Genomic DNA, 15,653 nt, shown 5'->3' with positions numbered 1-15,653 from the left:
CCAAGGAAAAAACACAGATATATAACAGATGATGAAAACCACTTTTTGTTCTGGATCAGCTGAATTGTGTTTTAATCTCATATTTTGAGAATTATGGCCAACATCATTTAATATGTTGAGGAGAAATGGCTCAGCTATTTATACAAATATGCATTGTTATTATTCTTTGCAACAAAGGATGGCTTGCCATGACTTTTGTCTGATGAGTTATACAGTGCATATTCCTTGAGGCAGCATGACAGAGGATTTTTAATGGGTTCTGTGAAGAATTAAATGTTATAACAGACTCTTAAGATACATTTCCATTTGCAGTCTAGCCTCCAGTTAGATATTACATGCAAAAAGTTTTAAATATTTTAACTAAGACTTCTGTTCACAGAGTATAATGAATGAGAATTCTTTTCTACATATTTTATAAAATGTAATCTGAACAAAGGAAGATGTTATCATCTTTTAAATACAATGATGAAATTAAATATGGCTTCAGGGGCAGAAATGGGGCTTGAAGAAAACCTCAAAAAACCCTGCATTTTTCTCTTTGTGATTCATGTCATTATGACTTTGCACCCACCTTTTTTTAATCTGTGATTTAATCCCTCATTAAGTGTAAATCAGTCATTTTCTGAAAACTGGCATTAAAATATACTAACAGGGTTTTTTGTGTTTTTCAGACTTTCAAATTGGTACTTGGTCTGGTGAAAACAATACACATCACCTGTTTAAAAAGAGAAGAAAATGCTTCAACTAGATACATATAGGGATACTTACAGGATGGCCAGGGTGTCAGACCCAGCCAGCATGGGTTTAGGAGGGTTAGGTCGTGTTTGACCAACCTGGTCTCTTTTTATGACAAAGTGACCCACCTGGTGGATGCAAGAATAGCTGTGGATGTTGTGTACCTGGACTTCAGAAAGGCCTTTGACACTGTCTCCCACAACATACTCTGGAATAGCTGCAGCCCAGCCCAGGTTTGGACAGGAGCACTCTGTGCTGGGTTAGGAACTGGCTGGACAGCTGGGCACAAAGAGTGGGAATGGTGCTGCATCCAGCTGTTACCAGTGATGCCCCTCAGGGGCCTGTGTCCTGTTCAATGGTTTTATTGATGACATGGATGAGAGTATTGAGTCCTTCATTAGAAAATTTGCAGATGACACAGCTGGGAGTGTGTGTCGATTCATTGGAAAGTAGGAGGGCTCTGCAGAGAGACTTGGAATGGTTGGATGGATGGGCAGAGTCCAACATGATGAAGTTTAACAAGTCCAAGTGGTAAGTCCTGCATTTGGCCACAATCACCCCCTGCAGTGTTACAGGCTGGGACAGTATGGCTGGACAGTGCCCAGGCAGAAAGGGACCTGGGGGTCCTGGTCAACAGCTGACTGGACATGAGCCAGCAGTGTGCCCAGGTGGCCAAGAAGGCCAATGGCTCCTGGCCTGGATCAGGAATAGTGTGGCCAGCAGGAGCAGGGAGGACATTCTTGCCCTATACTCAGCATTGGTGAGGTCACACCTTGAGTGCTGTCTCCAGTTGTGTCCCCTCAGTTTAGGAAGGACATTGAGATGCTTGAGCACATCCAGAGGAGGCACCAAGGCTGGTGAGGGGCTGGAACACAAATCCTGTGAGGAATGGCTGAGGGAGCTGGGGGTGTTTAGCCTGGAGAAAAGGAGACTCAGGGGTGACCTTGTCACTCTCTACAGCCTCCTGAAAGGTGGCTGTAGCCAGGTGGGGGTTGGTCTCTTTCTCCAGGCAGAAACTGACAGAATGAGAGGACACAGCCTTAAGCTGTGCCAAGGGAAATTTAGGTTTGGTATTAGGAAAAAGTTTTTTATGGAAAGAGTTATAAAGTACTGGAATGGTCAGAAAGGTGGTGGAGTCACCATCCCTGGATGTGTTGAAAGAAGATTGGATATGACACTCGGTGCCATGGTTCAGTTGAGGTGTGAGGGCATGGGTTGGATTCAATGACCTTGAAGGTGTCTTCCAACCTAGTGATTCTGTGATTCTGTGATCCCACACTTTATTGAATGAATAGTTAAAAGAAATTTTGATTGTTTTTTTAATATATATATAAAATGCTCTGCAATCTTATGCCTTGTGTACATCCTATTAAGCAATTTACAATTCTCTGTGTGTGTGTGTGCGATTGCTCATGTATTTATTTTTCATTTCAGCAGCATACCCCTGAGTGGTGCCTGGTCTGGCCTGACCTCAGCAAGCTCTGTCGCGGTCTCAGATCCATCTTCTCCAAATAGACACGAGGCTTCAGTGTGAAAACCCAACTCTTGTTTACTGTCCAGGTCTTTTAGCTGAAGCTGCAGGCAGAATCAGAGAAAGAAATTAATTTATCTGAATTATTTAATTTCCTATTTCCATCCCAAGAGAAACTGACATTTCTTCTTTTTACTAACTCCTGCACACACTTTATAACAGCTACCTGATTCTGCATAACAGTTACAGCAGCTTCTTCAAGCTGCTAATTCTGCAGCCTGATGTTTATAGGTGTATTCTTCATTGCATATCAACACAAGCATAGGACCCATTTGTAAAGAACCAATGAGAGATACAGCTTAAATTGACCTGTATGTGCTTGCAATTTCAGAATGTCAAATGAAGGAATACAGTTGCATCAATCTTAGCATGTGCCCATTTTGCAAAAACATTTGCTTTGCTACTTTTTATTTTTTTAAATTAGTCTTGCTATATCTCAGGTAGGATTTTCAAAGTTGGCAGAAATTAGGTGTCCAGCAGCTTTCAGGGCTGTCTGTGGAAATAAGTTATTTGAAAAATGAATTTCAATAGAATGGTCAAGCTTAGGTCCAGCTTCATTCTACTTGGCTTTAAATATTTATTGGAGAGTGAATAAATTAGGTTCCAAGTTTGTGGACTTAGAACCCTCAAATCAGCTGAAGAAGCACAACTTTGGGAGCCCACATATCCCCACTGAGAGGGTCATGGTGGTTAACTCAGGTACTCTATACTCAGTCAGGTTATGAAATACAGAGTGAAAATCTATCAAGTATATGCAGAAACATTTCTGGTAACTATTACATGCAATATTGAGCATCATAAATAGCAAATGACTGCAAGTTTGTAGAAATGGTTTCTTCAGTCTTCAGAATCTATATATATAGAAATAGTATGTCCAAGACATTCAAAATGAAAGAAAAAGAAACAAAAACTTAATTTCATCAGGACAGTAAGTAATTGAAATTTTTAGGCAGGGATTCCTGAAATTATTGTGGTCACATCTTTCCAGTACCAATAGCAGCTGCAACACCAAAACTTTGTGCTCATCATACAAAATACATATACAAGTGTTTGGAAAACCTGAGTAGACGTTTCCTCACACAGATTTCAACTGCAGGCTTTGATATGTATAAATATTTATATAATTGAATTAGATAAATTAAATTATTGGGAATTTGACAGTTCCACTCTTACAAATTTTTCCAGATTGTCTTGCGCTTGAGTTCTTAGAAATGCAATGACATTTTATTTTCCATTATTGCCTATTCATTCTGCCCAGTGCTTTACAAGATCAGTCACAGGGCTTCCAGATGAAAGTAAACCATACCCCATGACCCTTTCCAGACTTAAATAATTAATTACTTAAATAAAAGGTCGTTTTATTTAGATAGTATTAAATTCCACTAAAATTGCAGCCCATTGTTTACCTATTTTTGGACTTGCAATAACAATTTTTTTTCTATTAAATGTATAACAACTCCTTACACAAAAATATTTCCCCCTAACTTCTATCAATATGTGCAACCCTAACTAAATACATATCACAAACTCCTATCTGTCTTAAAATTGCACTAAGGTTTACCTGTATATGCAGAGGGACAGCCTGCAGAAACTGGACTCATTAAAATGAGGTGTGCAAATTTATTCAGCCTTTGGCCATAAAATGAAACATACCCAACAAATTTTTGCAAGTTCTAAGATTACATCTAAGTGTGAACTTCAAATCAAATATTGTTTCTATATTCTAAATGAGAATTTAAAAATGAGTTTGCATTCTATTTTAGGAAAGGCCAGAAACTCTTTTTGAGCAAGAAATAGCTACTCATTCTATAGTACATAAATCTGCAGAAGTTACAGAAAGCACATAAATTTTAGCTAAGGTTATATAATTCACTACAGAATTTTGCAGAAAACTGTAGGAGGTATCAGGAAAAACTTTGGTACTTGGAAGGACCCTATGAACATCAAAATAGAGAAGACAGAGTAGCAAAATGAACATAAGGATTTTATCTCCTTTTTACAGTTTCATCTGTAGTTTCTGGGAAATTTCTGGAACTTTGAATATTACTTCTTTCACTCAAAAAGAAGTCAAAGAAGGGAATTGTATTTAGTTGGGGCTGGGTTTGATCACTGGTTCAAACATCCTGATTGCTGCCTGTAATTTTTCTGTTTCTATACAACATGTCTATTTTTTACTGCACTGTAAGTATCCAACTAGAATAAGCCCAACTTGTTACATTTTAGATTATGCTTCCATGAATAGCTAATTTATAAATAGACTAATAAATTAGTATTAGATATTATAAGCATATTAATGGCAATATCAATAGATGCTGCTGTGGTTTATGCTATGGGTTGCACATGCATGCAAGAGACTACTTAGGTCTATAGCAACCTACTGACTTCTTGCAACAATTTATAGCTACTAATAAAACAATTATTAAATGAACTGTGAAGTATTTGAAAGTACAGACAAAAATCACTTAGCCAGTTGAATAGGATTGTTTTGGAAAAGAAAGCAGAAAGTAAACTATGAAATTTATGAATTTTCTGCCATGTTTTGAGCGGCCAGGTCTGAAGATTTTTGAGCCACTTCAGGTTGAAGTATTCTATTACATAATGGATATATTAAATACAGTGTCAAAATATTTTTTGAATGTTTTATCAAATGCCTTGGAGATGCATATTTAAAATGAGAAATAAACTTTGCTTACCTATTCTTTCTATTTTTATAGCCTAAACTGAGACTACGAATTTAGGTGACACAGAACACATTTGGGGAGAAAATATAAGATAAACTCTTCCTCTATCCCCAGAGGAGCTCATAAATTCAGACTCAACAGTCTTTTGAGTGCCACAAGCTCGTTTGCATTTTACTCTGGAATGCATCTGTCTCTAGCATTTCCCATCAGAACAGTTTCCGGAGTCTTTAGGCATTTAAGGAATCACCTTGATCTTTCAATTCCATAGCAGGGTTAAGGGACTCTGTGGCTCAGTTCAGGAAAGCATTCTTCCACTTCGGATTAATTCAGTGATATGCCCACAATGGGATTTTTTGCCCTTGCTCATAGGCAAAGCTCATTGAAACAATTTTTTCTTGAATTAACCTTCAAGTTTAAGTATTAAGTATACTTTTAAATTCTAATTCTATTTTAAGATTGACAGCATTAAATTCTTTCTACATTCCTTTTTATGAGAATTCTGAAAGAAGTATTAAACTACAATCAGAAGTTTAAGGCCCACTGATGGCCATATTGCCAAGAATAGATATTGAATATTAACTTAATTGACTTCCACAGGTAGATTGGTCTGAGTTTGGAGGCTCTCAGTATTTCCATGCAGGAATTAACATTTCCTAAGATCAGCAGGAAAACTGCCTTCCATGTCATGACGAACTGTGCAGAATGGGTCTGCACTCCAGTGAGGAGCTATAGCAATATGCACTTCAGCAGGTGCAAACAAGGTCAGGCTGCCCACAAAGAGATCTGCAAGCTGTAGGCAGTCATCTGTAGATACCAGGTAAGTGAGACCATCTGTGTCTCAACAAAAGTTATTTACTGCTACATTGAAAAATGTTGCGAGTTTATATGTGTTATATTTGGAATACCTTCTGAAGTTTAATTCCGCTTCTCAAGGGTGGACCACACAACACAAAAGAGACTTTTGTTATATCTCCAATATCACCAATGGTCAACTGTTAGGAAAAAAAAAAGTAATAATTAACTATACGTTGTATGCAACCATTTTCATGGCATACATTAAACCAAATAAAAAGATAAATACAGCAGGTAAAAATCTTAGTCAGTGAGGTTAGTGTTAGAGTGAGTATGTCCTATTAAGAATTCAAGTTAATTTGGACTCACACTTGTATCATAAATTATGTCTATTTTTTAGTGAGGGTTGCAGAGCACAGATCAGCACAACAAACAAAAGGAAATATTTAACTGAATTCTGTATTTTGAAGGCCAGTTCTTTTCTCCCCACTTAATTTGAAGTTAATGAGATTTCTCCCATCAAATTTGGCATTTCCTTAAAAGAGTTTTCCTAAGTGATATGTTGTGGCCCACAAATGAGAAGTTTTCCAAGCATTATTTAAGAGATAGGGGCATAAACATTGTCTTACAAATAAACAACCAGTCCATATAATGTCATACTTATTGGCTACAATAATTATTTTGCTGAAAATATTTGATAAGACTTGTATGAAATAGAAAATAAACCATCCAAAAAAGAGAGTATCACTTAGATTTTGAACTTTCTCTGCTGGGGGTTTCCCTTTTCTTCCAAATGCAACAACCTGAATGTTAGGAACATCTGGTACTTGTGTGCAGTGCATCCATGTTTGTCATCGTCCTCTGCTTTTCATATCTAAATTTTCTGTGGGAAGGGATGTCACAGACATTTCTGCAGTAAAAGCAAATCTGTACTTAGAGCCCCTATCTGTAACAAGGCAGTATAAACCAAAAGATTATATTGCCTGGTAGTGTTGTGTCTAGCAGAGGAAATTCAGGCAGTGAAGACACAAGCCCCTCATTTCTCATGTTAATCCCAGGCCAGTGGCTGCATGGATCCATGCCACAGCCACACACAGGCCATGCCTCTTTTCTTTGCATTGTTCCAAGGACAGGAAATGTCCTGCCAGAGGACAATCTATCAATACTGCCATTTCAAATTTCTCCATCCCAGCCATAATTTCTTCCCCTTAGTTTACAGAAGGCATGATTTACCCTGCTCCAGGCCTGTGCCCCTCACCATTGGGGTACCAATGCCCAGTTCTTCCTATGGTGTGAAGTAACCTTGCACCAGCAGTGATCTGCTCTGCCACACAGAGTGATTCATGGATACAAAGGACTCTTCTCCTTCTATTACCTTCCAGAGGAATTGCGACTTCTGCAAAATCTTCCTTGGAGTGTTTATTGATCCAACCATTGTGAAAAAAAAAAAAAAAAAAAAAGTGCAGAAAAAGGGTAGAAGACTTCTTTTATAACAATTTTTTCCCGAAACAACCCATCTGATTGAAAATAAACAGGACATTATTAATTTATACCTTTAAAGCAACAAAATATTCTGTGTATGCAGTCATAAGTTTGTACCATCATTAAGTCAATAAAATGGGGTTTTTTTGACAGACTGCTTAAGGAAATAAAACTTCTGAAAATATATTTGCATGTGTTTCTGTCTGTTCCATTGCACTCCAAAATACTCAATGTTTTTACAGATCTTGTGAAATTAAATGTAGGATCTAATTTGCTGTAATGATCTATTACATCTCAAAGAATGGAAAGGCTTCTGAATGCAATCTCTAGACACGAGAAACTCCAATAGGAAATGATCACCTAAATGAAAAAGGATCAGGATTTTTATGACATTAGCCATCAGAAAATCCACTCAACACACAGCTTTCTCTCTGGTGAGGCTCCATTTGATACAACAAGGAACAAACTGCAGCTAGTTTCATCTCAACTTGAGACAATGATTCTTTGGAAACAAAGCATTTGTAGAGTCGGAACTCTGAGTCTTGGTAAACTTGGTTACACTCCCAGTTTTGCTGAAGTGAATGGAATTTCATTCATTTTAATGTTACCATCTAGGTAATAGTCTCCCAGCCTGTTTTTCTGAGTCTGAGTTTAACCTACAGAGTAATTTTGCAATCTTGGGATTTTTTAAAAAAGAAGAAGGAACAAGAGACTCAGGTTATCATACTCTGGAACAATCATTTCCATTATAAAAACATTATCTGCAGGAGTAAAATGCCTGTAGAATCTCTGTTCTGTTGCCTTTTAAAAAAAGAGCCAAAATTGTAGCCAAAAGATTGACTAAAATATCAATTCATTATACTCTTTGCTGTTTCTATATATTTTCAAGAAATAAGCAATTTTTAAAGCTACAACAGCTGCTTTGGAGTCAGAAGCAGGATGAGAAAAAAATGCTGCAGAAATGCACTTTTTATCTGCCAGTTAACCTCACATATGGAGGATCCCTTAAAAAACATTTTTGCATGGATTAGAAGGAAAGTACTTGTAAGGCCAGCACAGCCTTTCTTCTGTATTCTACTTCTCAATTTAATGAACCAATTTTATGTTCTTCTCTTTACCTAGAAGCATAGAGCCTTGAAAATAAATTATTTTTTTTACTTATCCATCATCTAAAAATGCACAGGAAGATGAAAGTTTCAAAAGTATGGTTTCATATTGCCTTCTGAAAAACAAAAGTTTTGTTGACTGTCCTTATAAAAACATAGAAACTTCAATAGAGTAAAGTTTTATATATAATTTTGGCATTTTACATTGTCACAGCATTTTCCTGGAATTCCTTGCACATTTTAGTAAAACCAAGCTGGATCTAGAGACTGACATATAAAATCCAAAAGAAATACTGAATAGCAGAAAACGAAAAGCAATTTCCTATTTTTCTAGAATTTTTTTAAAACCACTTTCATGTTAAATTTCAGACATTTCTGAAGTACTAGGATCACTTAAATCTAAAATCTACATCATTATTACCTTATATTGACTGAAAAATTTACCAGCCTTTTCTTATACTTTTAAATACAACACAAATTTGATTCAACTTGCTCAGGTATATAGACTTGATTTTGAAAATATCCACCTGCAATATAAAAATAATCAAAATGCTATTTTAGTTAAATTTAATAGGGCTCTGGTTTTGAGTATTTATCTGTTTAGCCTGGGGTGTCTGGCCATTGTTTTGTACCCTGATGGAAGCAAATTTATCTCATCTATGCAATTTCATTGTCTTTGACTTCATAATTTAATATTATGTATTATAGCTCATTTTCTCTTATCCAGTTTATATTATAAATTATGAATTTCAGAATGCCTCTGTATTTAAGAGGAAGTAATTTTTGAAACATCAGATACACACACTAGCAATAATATTCTCATTTCTCGTGCCTTCATGGACTGAAATAACCAAATCAGATCAATTCCTAGCGTGTTGAAAGTTACTTTAGTCCAGAATCTAACTTCCAATGAAACTGATAAATACTAGATGTCTAATAATTCTGAAAATCTGGAGTAATTTCATTTTCACTAAAATTCACAATTAATTTAGTGGGAATTAGGCATGTAAATGGGAATTAAGTGAATGGTATCTGTGAAGATTTCAAGCACTATGCTTTTGGAATGAGGATGTCTCCTTGAAGTCATCTCTATAATAGGTCAAATTTTCTACATACAACAGACTTAATTGATCAGTAGACTCCATGGAGTCTTTACTTTTTTCCATACCCTAAATCTTTATGGTTTATTCACCTTCTTGTCTATATATGTTCATCTTCTTTGAGTATGTGCACTGACACTGGGAACGCACATTGCCTAAAATGCATATTCCTTGGCTTTTTTTTTAACTGGGCCTGAAGAAATGAAGTTTGGAAGCATACTATTTATGAATGGTTTATCTAATCTTTTGAGAAACCAGATGCAAAATTAAATCTCTACAGCTAAGACTTTTGTTTCATGTGCCTTCATGAGTTATTCTGTTAAGCACAGAAGCAGTTGTCTTGAGGAAGCTGGGTTGAAAATGCAAGTTAGAATGTAATAACTGAGGACTAGTTTGTGGATTTGAAAATAAAAATAAAACCTATGCATTGCTCTCATAGTTGCACAGTTCCAGAATTTCAATTTCTGTGAGAATAATATTGATGAAAAAATCATTTAGGAAAAGAAGAGCAATGATTAAGAACAGAGCATTCATCATTTGAGGGTAAATTGGAGCAAAGAGGACTACAACAGAATGAATACCCAAAGAGTTGTTACTCAAAATCTTTTCTTATAAGAAGAAGATCAGGGTCTTATAGCCCAGGATATAGAAAAAGCCCTTTAGAATTTCAGAGGAAGGATTTAGCAAGCCTGAACAAGCCTGTTCAACAGCTGACACAGAATCTGGATTATACAGAAAAAATCCTTGTCAATTTGCAGATGAGTAATACTTCCACAGGAGTGAGTATTCATAGAAGTCAAGTGCTATTGTTCAGGTTTTTCCCTACAAGCTTTATTCTTGGCAACAATGCAACACATTCTTAAAATAGTTTTTTAAAAGGTCAGGTCCGTTTGGGATTTTGAAAGAAACAGGAATCTGTCCCTCTTCCAGTCTGTACTGATACCTCATCCATTGTAACAGGTAGTCTTGGTGTTCAGATTTCCCTAAGACACTATCCATAAGACATACTGCACAGGACTATTATCATCAAAATTACTGATCTATACAACTTCCTGCATTACTGCTTTAAACAAGGTGAGCTCTACTATCCTGTAATTGTTTTTAGATTTAGCTTGTGAACCAGTGTGATCAGTTCTTGACCAGCATGACATTGGGCATGCATATTCTCTTCCACAATGGAGAATGAAAATACAGAGGAGATAATGACTAAGATCTGGGTTTCTTTTTCATACAAAAACCTTGTATCTTCTAGAATCTTTAAAAACAGTAAGAGAAGCTGATGAAATAAACACAGGTATGTATAAAGAATAAATGAAGCATATATCAAATACATTTCTCTAGCTTTCTGCACCAGAGAAGAAACTGCACTAGGCTGTCAGCAGTGAAATACTCTCTCCTACCCTCCCCAAAACAAGATTTCTAGGTACTTCATAATTATTTCACTATTTCCTTATAAGAAAAAAAAATCCAAGCTGAAATTCTGAACACTATGGTCTAATAATGTATCAGCTAGACATGCTCTTCTGATTTGAAAGAGATATTTCGTTTGATCTGAAGTCTGTTTAGTCACTTTGTTCTTATGCCAATAACTGCTCAAGGAATTACTCTTCTAGGAAATGCTATTTAATCTCAAAAAGCAACAATATGTTTACCAAAAAGCAAGATTGCGTGGAGAAATTTGAAACATGAAAAATAAGAGTCTTCTTGGAACAGTGACAGTGTTCAGGAAAGTTAACAAGAAAAGTTCATAGACTACTTTAGATGGAGTGGTTACAAATGCAAGTTATCCTACAAAAATGTTACCAGTTCCATCAATCAGTCATATTTTATTATGATGAGCAGTGATGGCTCCCTGGCCTTAGAAGTCTGGAATATTAATACAGATCTCTAAGACATCATTTAGTCCTTGTCAAAATTACTTTATCACCCTAACTGTTTTACTGTGGCACAACAGAGATGATGCTTAAAAACAGTGTATTAGCTATGGAAACAATCACTATATGGAGTATAAAACATTAATACTTTTGACATTCCATCCATTAAAGGTTTTCTGAAATATAAGTTCTAACAAAAAGACGCTCACAGATTGTTACATTTTTCCTCATTATTTTACCTGTCCTTTAGCACAAGTGATCAGGCTGTTTCTTGGGTTAAGCCACTGCTTCCCTGAGTCACTTTTTTCTCCTTGTATATGACGATAAATCTCTCCAGTGGCATCTGCCCTCTTCAAGTCACCCTATGAGCAAATGGATTTCATATTCCACAACTTCAGAAAAAATAGACAAAGAAATCCAGAAAGTCAGCAGGAGAAAAAAACTCGTCCTCTTGCCTGACACCTGCATTATGTATTAATTCTTGTAGAAATCATTGCAGATGATCCCATATCCCACCCTAGTACAACCAAACAAGGTCTCTTCTATCCTGGAGACATGCATAACCAAAACACATTCCTGCTGCACAACAGGATGGCAATCTAGAGAATATAGATTTGCTGTGCTCTGGCACCACTCCCAGAAAATAAGTGCTATGGGTTACTGTTTGGGGCACAGGATCTCTTGTGTACTGTTCACTTCACAAGGCAGGAAATTCCTTTTTAAGAGCCATACTTGCATCCCCTTCAGAAAGTCTAATTTTTTTTCTTTTTAAGATTATTTACTGATATTTCTTTGGTTTTAACTCCATTTTTATTTATCAATAGTTAGACCATAATACTATCAGAATGTTGTTAAATTGAAATATGGTAATATGAAATAAAAATAATGAATTAAAAATTATTTCAACATCAGCTCTAGCACATATACAGAAAAGTCTCCTGACATTTTGCATCATTCTCCAAAGAGTCTTCCATTAATGATATAATAGCCCACAGATCCAGGTCAGGTAAGTGAATTTTGAGTTGAAGGAAAAGCATTCCTGAATTTCTCAGCCATGGTCATAATACAGAGATTAGAAGAGACACCTATGTCCCCCATATAAAGCTTCTGCTTCTTTGCCTCTTTTTGTCACAATGCATAGATAAGTGCTGCAGATGAGACTAGACTGAAATAATGCCAAAGACACTTCATGGAAATCTCCTACGTTCACTTTTTAAATTAGCTATCTCAGCCCCTGTGTTTATCATGGAAACAATGAAACACTTAAACAGAAGCAGGTCACAATCTCAATATTCACTGTTATTTGCATCATTGTAACAACAAGGACTCCAGGACAAAATAAGAAGGGATTTGGGGGATCCATTTTATTTTCCTTCTGGTATTGTGTGCTCTATTTCAGGTTATAATAATAAGCATAATTTGTATAGAGTGTTCATTTGGGCTCATTTGTGTAATGAACTGATACTGTCAATTCAGGAATCTAACTTTGGTAGCTATATTAGGACTCAGATCCTTATGTAGTCAGCAGAGGAAGGCAGGTGCTATAGAAAACACCTCTGATGGGTTCCCACACATTTAGAGATAAACACTAGAACTCAAGAGTCTAAACTTAGATGGTCTAAATATTCCTCTGCTTCCAACCACAGGCATCATTTCTTCAGCTTAAGAATACAAGCCATGCTTTTATAGCAACATGTTTGTAAAACATGACTGTCTAATATTTTTAATAAGGATTCTTTTCTCCGCTTTAAAATGCAAAGTCTCATTTGGGATGAATGAGCAATGCATACATACCAAGAATGTATTCGAAAAGATTTGTATTATCTCTTGAACTTTTTTATCACAAACATAATGATTTTTTTTTTTTTTTTTTAAGAATTGAGCAGCCTTACTTGCATTTTGCAATTACAAGCTATCTTTGACCATCAAATATTATCAGCCCTTACTCCCACAACCTTCTTTATTGTAGCAGTAAAATATAGACAACTTCTAGACTGTGTGACAATATTTGCTGGAGAAAATCTTCCAGCCTCATTGTGCCTCTTGTCCCTCCCTGGAAATTGGTTGGATCTACGACATCTGTTTTGCCAGGCAAGTCATGTGTGCAAAGGAGGGGAGTGGTGCTTTGGACAGGCATGAAACCAAAGAGAAACTGAGCACTTTGAGTTTCACAGCTGACAGTACAAGCTAGAGAGCATGGAAATGCACATTATTCCATTCTGAAACATCAGTCTAATGTACACCATAGGATACATGAATATCTAAATATACATCCTGGAAACATCTGATATTCTCAGTATAGTTTTCTTCTTCAATCAATTTTTTTCTAATATAGAAATGGTCTATTTAAGCAAATTGTGCATTTAAAAAAAAAGATTATAATTATGAGAAAATTCTAGTAGGTTTAAGAATGATTCAATGAACCCAGAAGCTAAAGCTGTCATTTAGTTTCAAGCGTAGGTGACAGGAAAACAGGGAGGGAAAAAAGTGTTCCGAGGATATTTATTTTAAGCTTTTCTTACAGCTCTTTTCACAAGTTGGTGCTATTCATGTTGAGTGTTATAATCAAAAGGTCTGAATTCAAGTATTGTGACATCCTATATAACTATTTCTTTCTATTTCTGAAATAAAAAGATCCCATAACAGGATTAACTGTTTTAAAGAGTGGGTTTATATAGACTGTAAAATTAATATTTAAAAGGGTTCATTAAATAATAAGGTCTATATAAGTCTGCCAAAAAAAGTGTGCTCGCTCACTTCAATAAACTTCTGAAATGTATTTATTTCTTTTTACCTTTTACTTCATGAGGATGATGTCTGAGAAAATCTGTTTAAAAGTGGCTTTATTTCACTGCAGTACTGTTTGCTTCAGGGACTCCCCTGGGACTATTTTTAAAAAAAATAATTTAAACTAAAGGCTGGGAAAGTTCTTATAATTGATGGTATCATTCATGTTTGATGATAAGAAGTAAACCAAGAGTTTTCCCACCCTGGGGCTCTAACATATCTCATTCCCCTCTTCAAGGGAGTTAAATATGCACTGCCAGGTAAAAGACAACATAGCTGCATTAAAGTCAGAGCAGCTACACAGATTTGGTCTTTCTGGAGCTCCAGATAGTTGAAAATACATGAGCTGCCCAGCTGACTGTTTAATTAGCATGTGGCCAATGGCATTTTTCTTTCAGGGGAGTTAGGATATGAAATTTCTCTGTTGCTCATTCAGGGTGCTGCCTTGTCTGTGTAACTCGGCCTTGTGAGCAGATTTGTTGAAGTCAAATGGCTACTGATGTGAATAAGACCAAAAATATTTGGGTCCATCTGCCTGACAACTCCTGAAATCACAGTGCACACCTTGTTACTGCTTTTGTCCATTAATATTTGAATCATTAATATACAGAATCACAAGCATAGCTTAGAAATGTATGTAGCTTCTGCTGAGTCTGGATTTTCAGCAGAATCTGCTGAATCTATTGATGCATAATTTAAAGCTCAATGCAGTCATAGCAAATATTTCCTATTAATTTTCCACTATTTAAGTGGAAAAAAAGTGTCTCCTGTGAAAAGAGTCATAACAGAAAGGAAATGCTGGGAAATGGGGTAAAAGATTTTAGGCTGAGTTTGGGACCATTCTGATTGTGTTCTGCATGAACAGCATTCCCCAACAACAAAAATCTACTAGGACAAAGTGTTCCATCCAAGCTTGGCATTCTTTGTCTCCTCCCAATCCTGTGTATAAAAATTCTCTTTCAGATGTAAGCCAACATACTGCAAAACTGAAAATGACCACCTAATGCTCATTCAAAAAGGAAAAAAAAACAAAACGTAAAAATAGGAGAGTAAATACATTTTTTTATTATTTTGTATTAATTTCTTGTGTATGTGTTTATGAATAAAATCAGAATACAACAAAGAAGAAATTTTAGACTGAAGTAGAATTGAGACCACAAAGAATAGAAGTGATATTAACACTTCTAGTTGGACTCAACAAAATAGTTTTTGAAAAACTGTCTAGGTTGGTAGATACTCCCATCTATGAATTAATTTTTGAGGGAGAGTCTATACACATCTTTTCCCAGAAATTTTCCAGGAAAAACACCCTGAATTTCTAATACACCTCAATAATTAATTACTTTTCATATTAGAATAATGCTTTCAGACATTATTTCCATTTGGATCTTAACATAATAGAGGCTTTGAGAGGTGTATTCTAGAATTTTAATTTTTAAAAATTTTTGTACTTTTTATATGCAGTAAAAAAATTAACAGGTTTGAATTCAGAAAATAATTGTTCATATTTACAGTTCTCTCATTTTTTCTTAAATAAATTAGGGAAATAGGGCCTCTTAATAGAA

At 35.7% G+C, this 15,653-nt stretch overlaps 1 protein-coding gene across 1 annotated transcript in view; it reads right to left on the bottom strand.

Annotated features, from left to right (window-relative positions):
- RP1 (RP1 axonemal microtubule associated) overlaps positions 1-15,653 on the bottom strand; it is a gene marked incomplete at both ends in the record, with an annotated part of 160,715 nt that overhangs the window by 44,039 nt on the left and 101,023 nt on the right. Inside the window, 5 exon segments of the mRNA XM_079299550.1 lie at positions 769-863; positions 2,206-2,310; positions 5,853-5,939; positions 7,047-7,223; positions 11,541-11,663. Coding sequence (XP_079155676.1) covers positions 769-863; positions 2,206-2,310; positions 5,853-5,939; positions 7,047-7,223; positions 11,541-11,663 — 587 coding nt within the window.

Source organism: Erithacus rubecula, assembly GCF_903797595.1.
Source record: "Erithacus rubecula genome assembly, chromosome: 3".
Classification (NCBI taxonomy): Eukaryota; Metazoa; Chordata; class Aves; order Passeriformes; family Muscicapidae; genus Erithacus; species Erithacus rubecula.
The sequence above is the reverse complement of the archived record's forward strand: the minus strand, read 5'-3'. Positions and strand labels throughout refer to the sequence as shown.